Source organism: Mixophyes fleayi, chromosome 7 (genome assembly GCF_038048845.1).
Source record: "Mixophyes fleayi isolate aMixFle1 chromosome 7, aMixFle1.hap1, whole genome shotgun sequence".
In the NCBI taxonomy this organism is placed as follows: Eukaryota; Metazoa; Chordata; class Amphibia; order Anura; family Limnodynastidae; genus Mixophyes; species Mixophyes fleayi.
Window position 1 is genome coordinate 139952081 of NC_134408.1, and position 20981 is coordinate 139973061.

At 40.3% G+C, this 20981-nt stretch overlaps 1 protein-coding gene across 1 annotated transcript in view; it reads right to left on the reverse strand.

The window, feature by feature from the left end:
* Nucleotides 1-20981, reverse strand: part of KYNU (kynureninase) — a 64229-nt gene that overhangs the window by 34959 nt on the left and 8289 nt on the right. The window contains exons 4-8 of the mRNA XM_075178675.1: nt 20702-20784; nt 9602-9663; nt 6903-6974; nt 3434-3508; nt 1327-1473 (exon numbers count right to left, since the gene is read on the reverse strand). Of these exons, the coding sequence (XP_075034776.1) occupies nt 1327-1473; nt 3434-3508; nt 6903-6974; nt 9602-9663; nt 20702-20784 (439 nt within the window). The remainder of the gene's footprint in view (nt 1-1326; nt 1474-3433; nt 3509-6902; nt 6975-9601; nt 9664-20701; nt 20785-20981) is intronic.

Genomic DNA, 20981 nt, shown 5'->3' on the forward strand with positions numbered 1-20981 from the left:
TAGTGACAGGATGGTCGAAAGTCTGTCCAAATGGACGATTGTCGCCTCATTTGGTTGGTCGTACCGTTTAATATTTTTGTTCCAATCTCGTTTCCGCTGTGTAGTGTGTATAAACTTCCGACCGATGTGTACAAAAATGAAATCATTGCTCACGACAACATGGCTGTAAAAAGTCGCTAAAGGGACGTCCGCTCTTCCCTTTATCTTCTAAAACAAGGCTAGTGTGTATGCAGTCCATGTAAAATCGATCGGCATAAAAAGTTGGTGGAAAATTCTGTAGTGTGTACCCAACTTATTTGCCTTAATCTCATGGCAGAGAAACATGATCTCACTCAGATGTTTACCGTCAGGCTTAAGGTGACCCTATATGGGGCGTTCTGAACACTTATCCAAACCCCCAAGTGGTCATGTTGCAGGCAGATTGGCCCTATATGTCCAGATCCAGTCAATTAGTCATAGGGCATAATTAGACCAGTCGGACAACAACAGCAGAAACGGTTACACGCAGTCATCGCTCAACCGGTTCTGCCGTCATCTCAATAAACACTTGATAAGTCCCGATCGGTCGTTCATCATGATCAATGGTCTTTTCGGCTCATACATTCTGCAATTATCACCCAAGTACAACTAAAACAGACTAAGGGCTAGATTTACTAAACTGCGGGTTTGAAAAAGTGGAGATGTTGCCTATAGCAACCAATCAGATTCTAGCTATCATTTATTTAGTACATTCTACAAAATGACAGCTAGAATCTGATTGGCTGCTATAGGCAACATCTCTACTTTTTCAAATCCGCAGTTTAGTAAATATACCCCTAACTGTCTACCACTATTGCAATATGTCTGAACACCTTTAAAAGATCATGACAATTGTATGTAATCCTGAAGCATATGTATGTATACAGCTGGAGCAAATCGAGATTGAGCCAATAGTTAATAATATCCGTAACTCAATTCATTCACTGCTTTATTACTGGGTTTTTTTGTTAAAAAAAAAAAGTCAAGTACCCTAGATATATATATATATAAGTTTTTTTTAACTAGGTCACTAAACCAGAGTATGTTTGGCTCCAGGGCACTAAGGTTAAGTCACCAAAGGCCAATCATAAAAGAAAAATGAAGTGAAGGATTTTGTATAGAGCTCATCTCGTGCCCGCTGATGAGCTGAGCAAGACTAATGTCAGCACCATCGGGACTATTTGCTGACTGAAAAACATGTCCAAGAAAGCAGTTGCTTTAGCCCCGAGTACCGTATTACTGCTTGTCACAGGGAACGTACACTTCTTAACCCTGCATTTCTGGAATATCAGGACGCACAGCTCCTACCTTTTCGTGGCCCGCTTCTGTTATCTTGGGGATGTCAAACAACTGTCCCGTATAATACTGCACCCCACTGAACAAAATAACGGCTATGGAATCTCCTTCACTTTCAATAATTGACAAAATATCCTCAGTCCTCAGTGTTTCTTCCCCCTGAGAAAATAGAATTAGCACATTAAATATATATATATATATATATATATATAAAATCCAATATATGTATTTTATAATATTTTATGTGTCCACAAGTCAACATAATTGTTTATATTAAAAGTAGAACATGAAAATTAGTGTTAGAATTGTAAAGTGAATGTTCATTTTGTCAGACGAACCAATATTTATGTATGTGGTGCCACTGGTTCCTTGCGCACTAATAGGCTGAGTATTCAAAATGGCTGCCTCTACCTCAGTGATGGGTGCACTTTCACTTTTACTTTTAAATGACTGTTTATTTGTTTTAGAGAGACGTAGACCAGATCTTTTAGTGCCATTTTGTTTCAGGACTGATAGGGTTACGCACACTTCAGTCTCCATGACTCCAAGACAGTCTGCACATCTTTGAACTATCTCGCCCCACTTAAACTCTCTGCAGGCCAATTTAACGTAGGGGAGAGTAATAAGACAAAAAAAATCCAGTATACTATTCATACAGAAAGCATGCGCTGACAGAAAGGCCTCACTCCTGAGAATCAGCCGAGTACTGAGGCATTTTACCTCACATTCCAGAATGTATATACAGTATACTATACGGATTCCTAGTGTTATTGGTAATTTGCTCTTTACCTGGGACAAACGGCTGGTTTTCATTTGCTTTACACATAGTTAATCTGCCGGAAAAATAGACAGAGTAAAATGTTTATCCACCAAGAGACTAATTAGCGGATCCGAATTGCGTTATTTATACTAGTTTAATGGAATTGTTAAAGGTTTGCGGAACTTAGCCTTTTAAGAAATGTAGAGAGATAAAATGGCAGATTCTAACATATGTTCTTTTAAGTACATTGTAACCTTCTTAAATGTTAATGACGATGCAACTGAGAAATTGTCGTTTTTCAGGGAAAAAAAAACGGTTTCTAACAAAAAGGTGATTCGCAGAAAACTCAACTAAGGTTTTTTGGGATTTTTTATTTTTTTTTATGTGCATCTGAGTTGAAAGAACCGGAGTGAGTGAACTTGTGGATCCAAGAAGGTCAAGCTTCTCACAAGTGTCCCCTGTCTCTAAAATATTTACTTTAACATCAGTGTTCCCCACTACTGCTCTACTCTGTCAGGGATTCGTGCAATTTAAATTGGCCTTTCATCTATTACCCAAAATAATTCCAGAAGTGCGGCGCTAAAGACATCTCTGATTGATTGCCAGGATTGCAAATTCTAGCTCTGTAAGAGGGGAGGGGCTTTGTAATAGTGGGCGGGTCTACGGTTTTTATGGGGAGTGTGAGTTAGTCCCAGTAACGCGCCTGTTTCTGTGCACTAATACAAAACAAGATTTTGTTATGTGAGACAATATATTCTAATGGATTTTCCAGCTGTGGAGAGTGGGTATTGTTGGAGGTATTCACATGCTAGCAAGTGGCTGCAGAAACCTTTCATTCATGGTCAGTCGGTGGCAATCAGACCTTGACTTCTGCTTCCATGCTTCATATCAGATGACAAGTTGTGACCTCTAGTATAATTATGTAAGATTTAGAGGAGGTCCAAATTAACAGTATTTTAGGCAACAAGACTAAAAAGTATTTTTTTAAATTAATTATGGGGTGGTCTAAATATGTTAACAGGTGTCCATTTAAGTGAAGCTTTCATCATTATGTGATAGTAAGGTAATTATAAGAATAATTATAATTAAACATAAAGAGTAATCTTTTTGGATAATTCTTTCGTTTACCCAGGTCGGTCAATAATTAGGACCCCTGCGTAGCATCAACTCCCAAGAGCTTTGTATAACAATCATCCCATCGCTGCTTATCAGATTGCTACACTGTGGATCCATTTTCTATATCTCAGATAGATTCTTGAAATAAAAAACTAAAATCAAAGGATTTCTAGCATAGATAAAGAAAAGATTAAGGTGTTGAAAGTGAAAGACAGACATGAAAGTATACGGAAAAGCACAAACCTGGCGGGGATGGAGTAACAGCATACTAGTCTCCACATCCAGACCATGAAGCTGAATCTGAGATTCAACAGCGTACTGCAAGGCACAAGTCTTAGGTTAGTGAAGAAGCAGTACAATATAACCCATTTGTGTTCTATCATTTCAACAACACTACATACAGCAGCTTGTTTTCTACATTGCGTTTACCAAACTCTCAGCAACAGCTATCTGATTAATTGGCTCTTCGATCCTACTGCATTCACCCTTACTTTTACATCACTTATAAATATATAGTGATAATTTGGTGGCCCTATAGTGACACTCAGTGACCATATTTTATTAGGTACACCTGTACGTTAATACAAATATCAAATCAGCCAATCATGTGGCAGCAACTCAATTCATAAAAGCATGCAGACATGGTCAAGAGGTTCAGTTGTTCTTCAGACCAAAGACCAGAATGAGGGAGAAATATGATCTCAGTGACTTTGACCCTGGAATGATTGTTGATTTGAGTGTCTCAGAAACTGCCGCTCTGCTGGGATTTTCACGCACAACAGTCTCTAGGGTTTACAGGAAACATCCAGTGAGCGGCAATTCAGTGGATGAAAACACCTTATTAATGAGAGAGATCAGAGGAGAATGATCAGACTCATTCAAACTAACAGGAAAGCGACAGTAACTCCAATAACCATGCGTTACATGTCGTATATCTGAACGCACAGCGCGTCGAACCATGAAGTGGATGGGCTATAGCAGCAGAAGACCACACCAAGAACATGAAATGAGGCTACAGTTGGCACAGGCTCACCAAAACTGGATAGGTGGAGATTGGAAAAATGTCACCTTGTCTGACGAATCTCAGTTTCTGCTTTGATGGTATGGACAAAATTTGGTGTAACCAACATGAGTCCATGGATCCATCCTCCTTTGGGTCAATGGTGCAGGCTGGTGGTGTAATGGTTTGTGGAATGTTTTCGCCACAAACTTTAGGCCCCTTAATGCTGAAACAGGGAACGGCCTTACCAAAGCTGTTCTCACAATGGTGGAAGCACACAATTTTCTAGAACATCATTGTATGCTGTAGCATTAAGATTTCCATTCAATGGAACTAAGGGGTCCAAGCTAAAACATGAACAAACATGAACAACAGCTCCAGACCATTTATTCCTCCTCCACCAAACCTTACATTTGGCGGTACGCATTCGGGTAGGAAGTATTCTTCATTCAGATTTGTCTGTCAGACTGCCCGATGGTGAACCGTGATTCATCACTTTAGAGACCACATTTCCACTGCTCCAGAGTTCAATAGTGGTGTGCTTTGCACCATTTCCACCAATGCTTGCCTTTGGGCATTGTGATCTGAAGCTTGTACGCTGCTGCTCGGCCATGAAAACCCAATCCATGAAGCTCCCAATGAACAGAATTATACTGACATTGTAGATTGGATCTTGGTATTGAGGTCTGCAACCAAAGACATACAATTTTTATGTGGCATGAACTTAAGCACCCGTGGTCACATTTTGTGAGCTTCTGTGGCCTACCGCTTTACGGCTGAGCTGTTGTTACTCCACGACATTCCCACTTCACAATAACATCACTTACGATTGACCGGGGCAGGTCTAGAAGGACAGAAACCCAACAAACTGACTTGTTGTAAAGGTGGCTTCCTATGATAGTGCCACGTTGAAAGTCACTGAGCTCTTCAGTATGACCCATTCTACTTCTAATGGGTGACTATGGGGATAGCATGGCTATATGCTTGATTTTATGCACCTGTTAGCAATGGGTGTGGCTGAAATTGCCCAATCCACTCACAAATAATAAGGGGTGACCACATTTCTCTACTGAATGAAGTTTGAAGTTAGTTTTAAAGGGTTTTCCCACTTTTGGATAATCCTCTTTGATTATATAGTGTCATCACCCATGTGGTTCTTTGGTGGAGATCCACTTCCCTGGGACTCCCATGGCTACCTGGTCACAACCGTAGCCATACACAAGAGGAGCGGCAGAGAGCTTTGAGTGTGGTGGACTCATCCTGGCCTAGTGATCTAATCTTGTAGAATGGGATAGGTATAGAGAATGCAGGAACTGATTGTATTGGCTTTGGTGCAGTTTGGGTTCCACATTAGCTTTCACCCCTCCAATTTGAGGTTGACCACCATGCTCGAGGCTTCCTGATCCTCCTGAGCCATGAGAATATGTACAGATTACCACATAATATTAATAGACAATTTGTGATGCATACTTGATACCCGCCTAGTAATGACTACATCTTCATCCTCTCCTATATAGAGGTGAATGTAAAAAACCAAGACGACTTTGTAATAAAATGAGCAGCAAAGCAGGTGTATGTTTGTTCCTTTCATATATCAGTTAATATATACTGATACACTGGTTAAGATATACTGGTTTAGTGATCTAAACAACTGTAACATCAGGTACCTGACAAAAGCCTACACTCCCAATAAGAGTAGCAGCCTTGACCATTGCAAATGATCCAGTGGAACAAACAGTGACCCGGTCCAACACGAACCGGAGCTCAGGGCAGGGATTAAATGAACCAAAGTCCCCCAAAACATGTCTGATAATACAGCCCAGTCTTCATTAAGAGAGGGTGCAATGAAAAGGGCAAGCCGAGGGGAGTGCATTAGAAACGAAGCCACAGACTTGTATATATCACTCACATCCTGTCCTTCATCACTCATCAAATCTAGATTTTACCTCGGACTATTTATGAAAGGGTGAAAGCCCAACATTCGAAGAAAAGAGGAGTTTTCGCCAGATTAAGCCTTCAACCTACTGAACCATAGCCTACGCCGCGAAGGCTTCTGGCAAAGCTTCCTTTTCCTGTGTTTGTTTTTTTAAATAAAGTTTTTTTTTCATTGTTTGCTGCTTTTTTTTATTATCCTTTCTCCAAGGCAACCTTTGTTCATAAATTGGATGCAAAAAGATTCTCCATCTCAGTGATGGAAAACCTACCTTATCGACCAGACATCATTGATAGACCCCATAGACGTACAATAAATGTGCATTCTAAATCGTAGCTAACTAGATACTGTAATTCTAAGACTGAATCAGATCCCGTATTGCTGACATTATAACCGTTTACTTTTCACCTGTGAGCCTGGTAATTGTTTAGCTGCTGTGTAAATAAAGGTCATTTTGAACCCTTATGCGCGGTATTGATTTTACATTGTGCATTAAAAACATCATGACGAATGGAGAGGAATGTGCAACCTGTTTTGGGCTCAGGCGTAAGCTATCAGTGGCTTTGAAAACGGTCTTAAATCAATGAGCAAATTCAATCCTCTCTCGTAATGTGTGTTTTTCTATTGAGCAGGAATAAATGTAACCCTATACAATAGTGTGAAGTGGATTTGATGTCAGGGCAAATTTGCTGCGGAGACATGATTATCACCATGGTAAATATATTTTAAAAAAAAGTACATTAACAGCTAATTAGTAAATTGTAAGGTGGGCTTCTTACATGGTCAGACGGGAAGGCTTTGGCTTCAAGGAGAATCTTGTGGCGAGCCTTTGTAGGCTTGTAAAAGGATAGCTGTAAGACAAGAGCAGCGAATTAAACATTATAAAGGGGTCTATTATCACATAAAGACTTTAATGCTTTAATGAAAAATTAGCAAAATTTCATAATGCATCTTGTATTGGTGTAACCATGTATATTTAGAATAATAATGTAAGACGTACTTAAAAAGGAAAAGTCCATTTGGGGGGTGGGGGTGGAAACTTAAATATACTACCTAGATCCTGAGATTATATACTGTAAATATAAACCTAATCCTATGCTATTTACACTCTCTAGTAGAGTATCAGGATTTGTAGAGGGGGGGTTTCCACACCACGCCACCAGTGGGCGTGACCATCATGCATGAGGGCGTGGCTATAATTTTAGACAGTGCTTGGCTGCTCTCCAACTCTTCCTATCCCTATAATATACATGGGCAATGCTGCGTGGACTACTGTTAGGTGCACGCAGCTCTCTCTTTTCAAGCAGAGTTGGGTGAAGCGGGAGCAGGGTTCAGCCACTTCAATTATACAGTGCCCCAGGCTTGGAGGGGGTTTCTAGGCACTAGGAAACCCCCCATGGTTTGCCTATGAGTTTATATAACAATTACCACTGCCGTACCTCCTGCATTTATTTGTTTTGTGGGCCATAGTGGGTCCTCTGCCCGGTCCTCCGGGTCATCTTGCCAACATCATCAAATTCAATGGAGTTGCATGAAAAATCTATTCACCCTACTCTGTTTAAGCCCAAAGACATCGGACTTGTGGTGGGGCCGGCCATAGACAGTGGACAAAGGAATTTATCTGAGCTCCCTTTGGGTAATAATGTTTGGAGTAAGCTGCCTATTGGCGCTGTAGCGAGAAGACCCCTGTTCCTCTAGCGCAGGCCTGGCCAACCTGTGGCTCACCGGGTATTGTGAAACTACAAGTCCCATCAAGCCCTGCCATCTATTGGCTGGCTACCTACTTGCAAAGCATGCTGGGGCTTGTAGTTTCACAACACCTAAGGAAACACAGGCCTGCTCTAAATGTACAAACAAAATCTAAAGTATCTCAATGCCGCTAAGTGGAATTTATGATGTGGGGTTAGGATTGTGTAAGATGTGACTGGTCTATGTACACAGCAGGTTATGGAACGTAGGCAATATGGATTATGTGATAAACAACATTTATTCACAAGGCATCTGTTTTTGCTACAAGCAGATGTTCTGGCCAGAACCGCATAACAAAAAAAAGAGTATGAATAGAAGGAGGTAAAACACAATATATATAGGCAACAAATAAAGCAAACCATAAATATGGAAAATGTGCAAATTGTAAATGAAGTGATAATGTTTAAAAATAAAATAAAAAATATATAAATAAAATATAACAATAGCCAATGTAGTAAAGAAATATATATATATATATATATATATATATATATATATATATATATATATATATATATATATATATTACATCATAGGTTGATGGTATAGAGGACAAAATGATAAACATAGAATATTTAGGTGATAATGGCAATTCCTCCTAGGGTATTGCAGTTGTTCTGTAGCGCAAGCGATAACAAAAAAACTTAATGAAAGTAAATTCAGCCTTTAATAAAGGTAAAATAAAAAAATGTAGCACGACTTGTCACACATAGCTTATTGAAAGTTGATAAACATAAATGAAGGAAAGTGGTGCGCAGGTACTGTAACACAGAGCAGCCATTCAAATTCTGTAACTTACCTAGTATAATTTAGGAAATGAAAGCACATGTCTGATTGGTTGCTGTGGGTAACAGCATCTTTTTTTGCACCAGTTTTCAGATATATTCCCTATTGGGTTATCAAAACCTTTCTATGCTATGGACTGTGTGGCCCTAATAGTCCAATAAATGACAGATAATAGAAAATAATAGCATGTTATCTCTGATGGAATGGGTTGGATATGACAGGAGAGAGCGACTAATGTATTGGTGCTGCCACTAGCAAACCTCCCTTAAGTTTCATTGGACTGCACTCATTTTCAGAGATTAAAAGGGGGTGGGCCGTTCTGGAAAAGGGTTTTGCCTAGTAAGCAATATGAGTAAAATGGGTGGGACTGGGTGTGGCCTGGGCAGATTGTGGGTGTGGCCTAATTTGTCCTAGTTTTTCAATAGGGAATTTAGTGAGGTATGGTCATAGCTGAATATTGGCTCAGTATGGATGACTATATTGCTGAGCTTGATTACGTAGGACCCTAGGCAAGATACTGCCTCGGGACCCTTCCCCTCTTCCCTTTGTAAAAAAACAAAAACAAATAAAAACCTTGGAAACGAGTTAGATTAATGTGGACCCATCACCACCTCTTGGGCCCTAAGCAGGAGCCAACATTGGCTAATAGATGTCCTGGCTCTGCTCCAGTATGTGTCAGATACAAGTACATTTTAACATTGGCGTTCCATCAAATACATTCAGTATCAAAGCAAGTTTCCAGGTCATTGTAAATATATGAAATGCAGAAGCTTCCCGAAAACTGCTGGAGAGGCTCATTGTTCCACCCTCGCTTCCATGATTTACAAGAAAACAATTTCTTGAAAAGGAAAGTAATGTTTTTTTCTGTGTGAACATGCATAAGAGATAAGCAGAATTTGCAATGGAAAGTAGACAATCCACGGCAGGAGAGAAAGGGACTCACCATTTGCAGATGCAAATTAACCGTCAGTCCATTCATTAACGCCACTTCTTCGTTTTTGGCACCTGCAAAATAATATTAAAGGAACGTCAGCATTTTCTTATTGTCCAATAATTTCTGTTAATATGGAAAACACTCCGCTGCGGCAAAGGCGATGAATACGCACAGACTGAAAAAAGTAAACACATTTTTAATGCCCCACCGAAAAAAAAAGTTGGGAGTCTATTTATTTCTTTCATTTTGTGATCAGAATAAAAAAGATAATGAAGTAGTTGCATTTTGTAGCGAGCAGGAGGCTGATTTATGGCTATCATTATTTTCCAGCTGAATTCGTACAAATTGCATTTTACTTCTGAACACAAGTGAGACAAAGCCGACACCGGGATAGGGACCTGGATTATAAGAATGATATTGATTGCATTAAAATAAATCACTTGCCCGTAACAATGCAAAGTGATATAATCCGTAGAAGTAGAGAGTATACGCATCTGGTAATCTATTGAAATAAATAAGAGCAGCAAATGTGTCTGGCATCCCGCTAAGTAACTCCAGAGCTAGATTTACATTTTTTCACCCATTATACCGTTTTTTTCTGTGCCGCTCTCATGCGCCCCCTGTGGCCCCAGCTCTCAATGGTCTCAGCCCCTGCTCCAACTCAGGGAAACAGGCTTAAACATTTTGGGAAAAGAGCCAAAATATATGTGCTACTATCCTGTTGCTCTCCAAGTGTTGTGAAACTACAAGTCCCAGCATACCCTGCCGGCTCTGGCTATCAGCTGGCAAAGCATGCTGGAGTTTGTAGTTCCCCACCACCTGGAGAGCCAGACCAGCGCCACATAGAAATTACTAAGCTTTTTTTTAAAATATAGAAGTAATATAAGTAATATATGGCAATAAATTGTTATCAAATAACTGCAGATGTTCAGAAAGGAAAAATCATTTGAAGTTTGGAAATTTTCCGTTTCTGTAAGTAGGGGATGTTTTGCAAAATATGTCACTCTGGCTGCATTTATTGAACCTCCTGCATCAAGTAACATGCAAAAAAAAATGCTGTACACAATTGTGGCAAACGGTTGAAAAATAAAGATGCACTTTTTCTTCTCTTATTTAAAACCGATGTAGCACAAATCCTTTTGCTAAAAGGGACAGCTTGCAACATATTTAGCAAAAATCATTTTCATGATCCAAAAAGGATGCACAACGTCAGTACAAACCTGGCGTAAGGCAGACCCAGGACATTGTTATTATATGTTTTAGCACCTTCTATTTCAGTCTTGCCTACACAAAGACATATAGGAGTTGGGTGAGCTGAAATACTTTCTAGTGCACCTGGTTTTGAACAATGAGTGCAATTAGTGCTCTGATCATAGTCGAATCACACCCAAAAAAGGTGAAGGTAACGCTCTGACAAAGAACTATTGTTTATGTAAATGGTAAATGGTAATGGTAAAACATATTTGCCAACTTTTCCCCGTTGGCTTCAGGGAGATCCTCGGGGGAGGTGGGCGGACGGGGCTTGATGAATCGTCATAATTTTGGCCCCACTCCCTAAACGATTGGCACAATTTTGGCCAATTACAGAAGGGAGAGGGGCTAAGATGACGCAATATTTACGTCAGTAAGCCGCGTCACTTATCTATTGCGATAACCGGGAGGTTGCCCTGCTCTCCTGGGAGCCCGGGAGGTCTCCCAGAAATACGGGAGTCTCCCGGACATTCCAAGAGAGTAAGCAACTATGCGTTAAAGAAAAGCAGCTAATGAATCTATAAAGACTGAAGTGTCTTTTACATTTCTGTCTCCATTACTGAAGTCATGTTGTCTTTCCTGTCAGTCTTTGATTAAATCTTGGTCTCCATGAAAATGGCTGCCTCCATAGGCATCAATACATGGACATAGGACACAATTTCTGAACTGTCATCATGCCACAGACATCTTGTACTGGCTCAGCATCAGGGAGAATGCCAGACTCTTCAGGGAGTGAGGGAGATCACCCCTATTTCAGGGAGTCTCCCTGACATTCAGGGAGAGTTGGCAAGTATGTGGTAAAATTGTGCAGATTTATTCATTAAGTAGATGCAAAATAAATCGTTTATCCCTGTAAGCAGATTGTATTGCTGTTGCACACTCTTACATGATTACACGGTAAAACTTAGCCTGTTCTGTGAAAAAACAGAGTTTTTATCTCCGCTTATCGCGATTTATCAAGAAAATTTTGCCGTGCCAGCTGAGCGATACTTGGCACCTCCCTGGCGATACTAGCCCAAAACCTTAACAGTTAATGTACCATTCGATACACCAGTCTCTGCGGTAATCATTTAACGTGTAAGGTGAATATGTAATATTTGACAAATAGGCCCATTCCTTGTGGACACTGGACATCTGTACTTAACTTCCTCCGGAAATTCCAAGGTCACCGTAGAGGAGAAGGACTACGTTCCCTGTGTTGTGTTTGTACTAATACAGCAGCTCCGTTAATATATTTCAGACTCAGGCATTTTTAAAGGCTGTTGCAATATTGGAAAGGGCACGCTGCAATTCTGACACAAGATTAATATCGCCGGATAATAACAGCAGATGGATGGGGGCGCTCGCTTGCATAAAAAGCCGAGGGAAACTTGATACATTTTAGAGGGGTTCATAAAGTTTAGAGAGACGGATAACCTTGGATCACAGCGCAACAAAACAACACTCTAATTATAGATATGAATGCGCACTTAAAATGTGAGGTACTGGGTTAGGCCACATACACAAGGACGTTGACAAATAAATAATTCTAAAGAGCATTCAGTGTAGGAGATTAAATAATTATAATAGCTCACACAAGACACTGCAAAAACCTTAATTCATACACTCATCATCTCCCGCATTGACTATTGCAATTCCCTCCTCACTGGTCTTCCCCAAAACAGACTCAAACCCCTACAATCTATTTTGCACGCAGCAGCAAGATTGATTTTCCTTGCAAAACGTTATTCCTCTACTGAATCACTCTGTATGTCTCTACACTGGCTGCCTGTTTTCTACTGAAACCAATATAAAATATTTTTAATAACCTACAAGGCCATCAACAAAGGTGCACCAACATACATCTCCTCTCTTGTCTCAAAATATCTCCCAACTCGGCAACTCTGTTCTGCACAAGATCTGCGTCTCTCATCCACCCTCATTACATCCTCCCATTCCCGGTTACAGGACTTTTTTCGGGCTGCACCCACTCTATGGAATTCTCTCCCTCGCACAATAAGACTCTCCTCTGGTCTACAAACTTTCAAGTGTTCTCTGAAAACCCACCTCTGCAGACAAGCTTATAATATTTCTCAACCACCCTCTTAACCTCACTACATTAACCTATTATCACCCGCTACACAATTTCACATAAGACAACTACCCCCTGACCAACATTGTTGTGTGACGGGATCATTTAGCCTATGAGTCACTTTTACCTTTGCAGTCTGGCTGAGTCGAAATGCAAATTGTAGACTGAACCTCATGTATCAAACTCCCATTTTCCCATAGATTGTAAGCTTGCGAGCAGGGACCTTCTCACCTCTTTGTCTGTTTTACCCAGTTTGTTTATTAGTTTACTATGTTTGTCCCCAATTGTAAAGCGCTACAGAATATGTTGGCGCTATATAAATAAATGATGATGATGGTGGTGAATAGCTGCAGACAGAGCCTTACGCAATGAGGCTCAATAGCGATGTCTGGCCTAAAATATTCGCTTACAGAGGTGCGAGCAAAAATAAGCAACGATTTCATTACCGTATTAGCCAGAATCCCGCACAGTAGTACATTGTGCAAGGCTCCCTCAGCACTTGGCGGTTAACTAAATCTCCCCCAATGAGTGTAATCAAATCCTTCCTTGCACATTGTATAATATGTACTTAAAGAGCTCTCCCTTAGATATCCGCGACACTGTACTCAGCCTTAATCTTACATTACTGTTCATGAACATTGTACATTGAAACTAGAGATGGGCGGGTCCGGTTCTCCGAGAACCGAACCCACCCGAACTTTGGGTATCCGAGTACCGAGCTGAGCAGCTCGGTACTCTCCCGCCCATTCCGAATCCAAATCGAGGCCGAACGTCATTGTGACGTCGTCGGATCTCGGGACTCGGTTCTCGCGATACTTCAACTTTATAAATACACGCCTCCACAGCAATCCATCGCCATTTGACAGAGGGAGAGAGCAGGGTGTAGTCATAGGCTAATTAGAGCAGGGACAGAGAATACCATATTGTTCTTGCAATTGCTCTAACCAAAATCGCTAGTGCAGAGAGGAGGATAGAGGTTTATTATTTTTTCTTCATATTTGGCACTCCCCAGCGCTTTTGGGGTGTCCCCCATAATTGTGCATTAATATTTCTGGCTGTCAAAAGTCATATCTGTCAGCAGTATCTACTCAATAATTTGTAGCACTCCTCAGTGTTTTTGGGGTGTCCTCCCTAATTGTGCATTAATATTTCTGGCTGTCAAAAGTCTTATCTGTCAGCAGTATCTACTCAATAATTTTTAGCACTCCTCAGTGTTTTTGGGGTGTCCTCCCTAATTGTGCATTAATATTTCTGGCTGTCAAAAGTCATATCTGTCAGCAGTATCTACTCAATAATTTTTAGCACTCCTCAGTGTTTTTGGGGTGTCCTCCCTAATTGTGCATTAATATTTCTGGCTGTCAAAAGTCATATCTGTCAGCAGTATCTACTCAATAATTTGTAGCACTCCTCAGTGTTTTTGGGGTGTCCTCCCTAATTGTGCATTAATATTTCTGGCTGTCAAAAGTCATATCTGTCAGCAGTATCTACTCAATAATTTGTAGCACTCCTCAGTGTTTTTGGGGTGTCCTCCCTAATTGTGCATTAATATTTCTGGCTGTCAAAAGTCATATCTGTCAGCAGTATCTACTCAATAATTTGTAGCACTCCTCAGTGTTTTTGGGGTGTCCTCCCTAATTGTGCATTAATATTTCTGGCTGTCAAAAGTCATATCTGTCAGCAGTATCTACTCAATAATTTTTAGCACTCCTCAGTGTTTTTGGGGTGTCCTCCCTAATTGTGCATTAATATTTCTGGCTGTCAAAAGTCATATCTGTCAGCAGTATCTACTCAATAATTTTTAGCACTCCTCAGTGTTTTTGGGGTGTCCTCCCTAATTGTGCATTAATATTTCTGGCTGTCAAAAGTCATATCTGTCAGCAGTATCTACTCAATAATTTGTAGCACTCCTCAGTGTTTTTGGGGTGTCCTCCCTAATTGTGCATTAATATTTCTGGCTGTCAAAAGTCATATCTGTCAGCAGTATCTACTCAATAATTTGTAGCACTCCTCAGTGTTTTTGGGGTGTCCTCCCTAATTGTGCATTAATATTTCTGGCTGTCAAAAGTCATATCTGTCAGCAGTATCTACTCAATAATTTTTAGCACTCCTCAGTGTTTTTGGGGTGTCCTCCCTAATTGTGCATTAATATTTCTGGCTGTCAAAAGTCATATCTGTCAGCAGTATCTACTCAATAATTTGTAGCACTCCTCAGTGTTTTTGGGGTGTCCTCCCTAATTGTGCATTAATATTTCTGGCTGTCAAAAGTCATATCTGTCAGCAGTATCTACTCAATAATTTTTAGCACTCCTCAGTGTTTTTGGGGTGTCCTCCCTAATTGTGCATTAATATTTCTGGCTGTCAAAAGTCATATCTGTCAGCAGTATCTACTCAATAATTTGTAGCACTCCTCAGTGTTTTTGGGGTGTCCTCCCTAATTGTGCATTAATATTTCTGGCTGTCAAAAGTCATATCTGTCAGCAGTATCTACTCAATAATTTGTAGCACTCCTCAGTGTTTTTGGGGTGTCCTCCCTAATTGTGCATTAATATTTCTGGCTGTCAAAAGTCATATCTGTCAGCAGTATCTACTCAATAATTTTTAGCACTCCTCAGTGTTTTTGGGGTGTCCTCCCTAATTGTGCATTAATATTTCTGGCTGTCAAAAGTCATATCTGTCAGCAGTATCTACTCAATAATTTGTAGCACTCCTCAGTGTTTTTGGGGTGTCCTCCCTAATTGTGCATTAATATTTCTGGCTGTCAAAAGTCATATCTGTCAGCAGTATCTACTCAATAATTTTTAGCACTCCTCAGTGTTTTTGGGGTGTCCTCCCTAATTGTGCATTAATATTTCTGGCTGTCAAAAGTCATATCTGTCAGCAGTATCTACTCAATAATTTTTAGCACTCCTCAGTGGTTTGCGCTCAGAATGGATTCAAAGCAGTCCACATATGATCTAAATGAGCAACCAGGTTCTGTCACCAGTCCTGATGTTAGTGTTCCCAGTACGTCATCTGGCCAAGGCGATGTCAAACAACAGAGTGTTTTCAAATTAGTGCAAAAAACAAAAACCAAAAAAAAATTTACTGTATTGAAGCGAAAAAGAAGTGTAACTGAGCAAAAGTTAAGTGACGATAAAAAAAAAATTGCAAGCATGCCATTCTACACACGCAGTGGCAAAGAGAGAATGAGGCCTTCACCTTTGGCTATTAGTGGCAGATCCCAAAAAGTTACCCAGGCTACAATTGGTGCACAACTACTGTTACGCGTCAAAGCTGAGCTGCAAGATACCAGTGAGGCATTACAGGAGAATATTTGCTCTGATTCACAAATTACAACAATCCCTGTGGAGAGTCCATCCAACAGTAGGATGTCTAATCGTGAGCATTCTGCTGATGTGTGCCTTAATAGCCCGAGTGTAGCCGGTGATACCCAAATTGAGGATGCCACTTTGGAATTAGAAGAGGATGAGGGGGAGATTTGTGTAGGCGACGAGGGCGCTAATGATGATGTTGATGATTATGATGCAGACAGATACCAAATTGCCTTTCTCAATTTCTATTTATATTCTAGATTATATAACGGCTGAATAGTTTTCTATTTTACTCCTAGTGGAGAGAGGATCTGATGCAGACAGATACCAAACTGCCTTTGTCCATTTCAATTTATATTGTACAGTATATAACGGCTGAATTTATTAGTATTTTATACAAGTGGAGGGGGGCCTAGTGAGACAGAAACCAAACTGGCTTTCTCCATGTCAATTAATATTGTACAGTCTATAATGGCTGAATTTTTTAGTATTTTATACAAGTGGAGGGGGGCCTAGAGAGACAGAAACCAAACTGGCTTTCTCCATGTCAATTAATATTGTACAGTCTATAATGGCTGAATTTTTTGGTATTTTATACAAGTGGAGGGGGGCCTTGAGAGACAGAAACCAAACTGGCTTTTTCCATTTCTTTACATATTTAACTATAAGTGTAGGGTGTAATATACATTCAAAGACGATGGCTGCATTGCCAATATGCATAGATGGAGAGGAAGACAATCTGTTTTGTGTGTAGAATAGGCCTACCAACGAAGAATTAAACTGTTTTTTTGGATGATTTATTAACTCAACAATTAGATTACTTGTCTCTAAAACAGTTGGAGCACTAAATTGGGTTAATTTAGGCCCAAAAACATGGATTTTCCAAAAAAATAGCAAAACAAAACCAAACAAAACCAAAACCAAAACCAAAACACGCAATGGCGGTTTTGCAAAACCAAAACCAAAACCAAAACACGACGGTAATCCAGATCCAAAACCGAATCCAAAACCAAAACACGGGGGTCAGTGACCATCTCTAATTGAAACTGACTTGAAGCGTGCATGTACAGGTCCATTTTCTTCCATTATTTTTATTTTTAGAGATCCGGACAGCAGAGAACGTTTACCAGGCTTTGTTGACGCACATTAAATGTGCTGTAGCTTTTGATTTTTAATATCCGACTTTATGAGGCCTAAGGGTTGGCAGAAAATATACTGTATATTTGAACAGTATCAACTTATTGCCTTACATAGGCCCTGGGGGTCAGAATAGCTATTGGAAAAGTCAGGATTTTTATTCTCTGTACGATATGTTTCTGTTTCTAGACATTATTGCGTCCGATCAGAGCGTGCGCTATTTAAAAATTAAAAACAACCATTTGTTGTTTCAAATTCCTCTAAAAAAAAAAAATGCACATGCAATTTAAACTCAAAAATTGAAAAATCATCCTCAAAAATCAGCCTGATGATACTTTACTGCATCGGCTTTGGCGCACACTTACCTACAGTGAGTGTAAGGGCTAGATTTACTAAACTGCGGGTTTGAGAAAGTGGAGATGTTGCCTATAGCAACCAATCAGATTCTAGCTGTCATTTTGTAGAATGCACTAAATAAATGATAGCTAGAATCTGATTGGTTGCTATAGGCAACATCTCCACTTTTTCAAACCCGCCGTTTAGTAAATATACCCCTAAGTCTGTCCATGGTTTTGAAATGGTTTTACATGTCACACACTAAGGAGTAGATTTATCAGACCTTCTGAAAAGTAGAAGTGGAAGTGTTACCCATAGCAACTAATCAGATTCTAGCTATCACTTATCTTGTGCATTCCGTTAAATTATAACTACAATCTGATTGGTTGCTAAGGGCAACACCTCCACTTTCCCAAAGTACGCCCGTGACCCTGTCTTGCTGTTTGGGGAAATGCTGTTGTCTCCCTTCATTTTGATCCCTGTTAATTCACGTCAGTCTCTGTCTTTCTAGCAGCTTTTCAAGATGCTAGATGTCCTACCCCCTTTATACATTATTACATCTAAAAAGTTAAGTATCTTTAAATACATTTAAGCTCCTAGTTTTGTTGCTTTAAAGTTGCAGCCGAGGGGAAGTTAGCGTTATCTGATCTCTCTAGTGATTAATAGGAGACGAGTGTTGGAGAACTAATAGTGGCTGGAATTGGGAGCAAGCTTTGCATACTGCCATATAAATCAACCACTACCAATTTAATGAATAGTAGTCCAATCATTCTAATTTAAATGCACTTTGCCTTTTGCATATTCACTTCATCACTTCAGCTCTGTTGTAACAGCTCCGTGCTGAATCAGCTCATTGGCAGATCATCGAACCAGTGTTCCACATTGTCTGTTCCACAAGAAGGACATCAGTACTTCACCCCCCCCTCTTGTCAACGCCAATACCTGGTGTATAGCCAATGAGGTTTACAGGATTTGTGAGCCTATCTCCTGTATATGATATGTACACACATACCCGTATATACATATACAGTCATGTCAAAAGAGAAGTATGCCCGCTTTCAAAACAGTGTTTTACATAGAAGAACAATCATCAAGTCCTAAAATTTGATAACTCTAATATCATCATCATCACCATTTATTTATATAGCGCCACTGATTCCGCAGCGCTGTACAGAGAACTCACTCACATCAGTCCCTACCCCATTGGAGCTTACAGTCTAAATTCCCTAACATACACACATACTAGGGTCAATTTATGTTAGCAGCCAATTAACCTACCAGTATGTTTTTGGAGAGTGGGAGGAAAACGCACGCAAACACAGGGAGAACATACAAACTCCTCACAGATAAGGCCATGGTCGGGAATTGAACTCATGACCCCAGTGCTGTAAGGAAGAAGTGCTAACCACCGAGCCAATATCATCATATAACTTAATATCATATAACTTATTACCCACATTGAACATTTTTTTTGTCTTTATTTATTGAACAAAAAATTAAGTCAACATGATGAAGCCATGTTTGAATCTGATATAGTAGCTTGTAGACGTTTCATTTTCAGTATCAGTTTATCAGTCTCTTACACAATATTAGAACAATTCTAGCTAAAACCTTCAATTCATTGACACTTGTGGGCATTCGTTTATGCACAGTTATTTTAAGATCTCGTCGCTGCATCTCAATTGAGATGACATACAGACTTTGACTCGGACATTCCGAAACTTGGATTATGTTCTTTTTTTGACCATTCAATTTTAGATTTGCTGGTGTGCTTAAGATAATTAGTTAGTCGCATGATCCATTTTCAGCTCAGTTTCAGTCAGGGGCGGGCTGGTCCGGGAGGGAAGGGGGGCATTGGTCCCCCGGGCCGCTCCGTCTGACCCCTGTTTGGGCCGCCCCGCCCCCCCACGAATGCATGTTTTCTTTAATATTTACCTGCGGCCGCATCACAGAACAAGCGATGCGGCCGCCTGTGCGCCCACCGGGCTGACATTCGCCAGCCCGCGCCTGGTTTCAGTTATCGGACAGATGTCCTCACGTTTCCTCTAGAATATTCTGGTGGACCAATGACTGTGAGGTTTTGCGGCTGCAAAAGACCCTGAAATCATCAAACACCCACCACCATTCTTGACTACTGAGATTAGGTTCTTGCGGTGATATCCTGTGTTTGCTCTTCGCCAAACATGGCATTTTGCAATAGCGCCAAACAACTCCACTTTGGTCTCCTCTGCCCAGAGGACATTGTTCCCGAGGTCTTGTGTTTCGTTCAGACGCAAATTTGCAAATCGACTGCAATGTTCTGGCTTTCTCCTGACTACCCTTTACTGAAAGGCATATTTGTTCAGATTCTTTCTGATAAGTGAGTCATAAACTTTAAACGTTGTCATGTTGGTAGAAGCATGAAGGTCCCTGAATGTAACTTTTGAGATTTTTGGAATTTCTCCCAGCAGTCATGCTCCCGGGACTAGGCAACAACAACTTTGTGACCACGCCCCTATTGTGATGTGGCCACGCCCCTGCCCCAGGATCTCAAATGTTGGCTCAACTCCTTTACATTGCACTGCAGCCCACTCTATCATCATTAATTGTCCAATTAGCAGCATTAATATGGTGACCACAGAGTTTACTCAGGGCAGTATTACTACGGAAAACACCTCACAGTGCCTTCTAGTGGCTGGAGGTATAACATTTATAACATTTGAAATGATCGAGAAATAAGTCTCAGACAGTTTGTAACAAACAGGCAGAGCCGTAACTTAGAATTCTAGTGCCTGGGGCGAGAAAGACAAATGCCGCCCCCCAAGCCCTCAATTTGTACCAATTTAACCTAAAATATTCCTATATTGCGCCCCCTTCAGCGTTGCATCCTTGGCGGTCGCCCCTGTCATACAGCCCTAGTTACGGCCCTGCAAACAGGTATCTTTTGCTAGCTCTGGATAAAAACAGAAGAAGACCACACATAAAAAAAAACATAATATAGTAGTAATGTAATATTTCACATACCGACAAGTTCAGCCATAAGATCCACAATACATTCATCACCAAGTGCCCATGGGCGTTTTCCTATGAAATGACCATGGACTCCCCTAAAAAGAAAAAAAATAATAATTAAAATCAAAAGGATTTCATCTTTGATAAAAATATATGGATGAATGATATTTTTTCAGATAAAAATACAAAAATCATATGAAGATCTAGACAAGACTAAGTACTTTGGGGGGTTATTCACCCCCAGCCCCACAGAATTTACGCATGTACTCAATGCACAGTAAGGGCGTGCCTG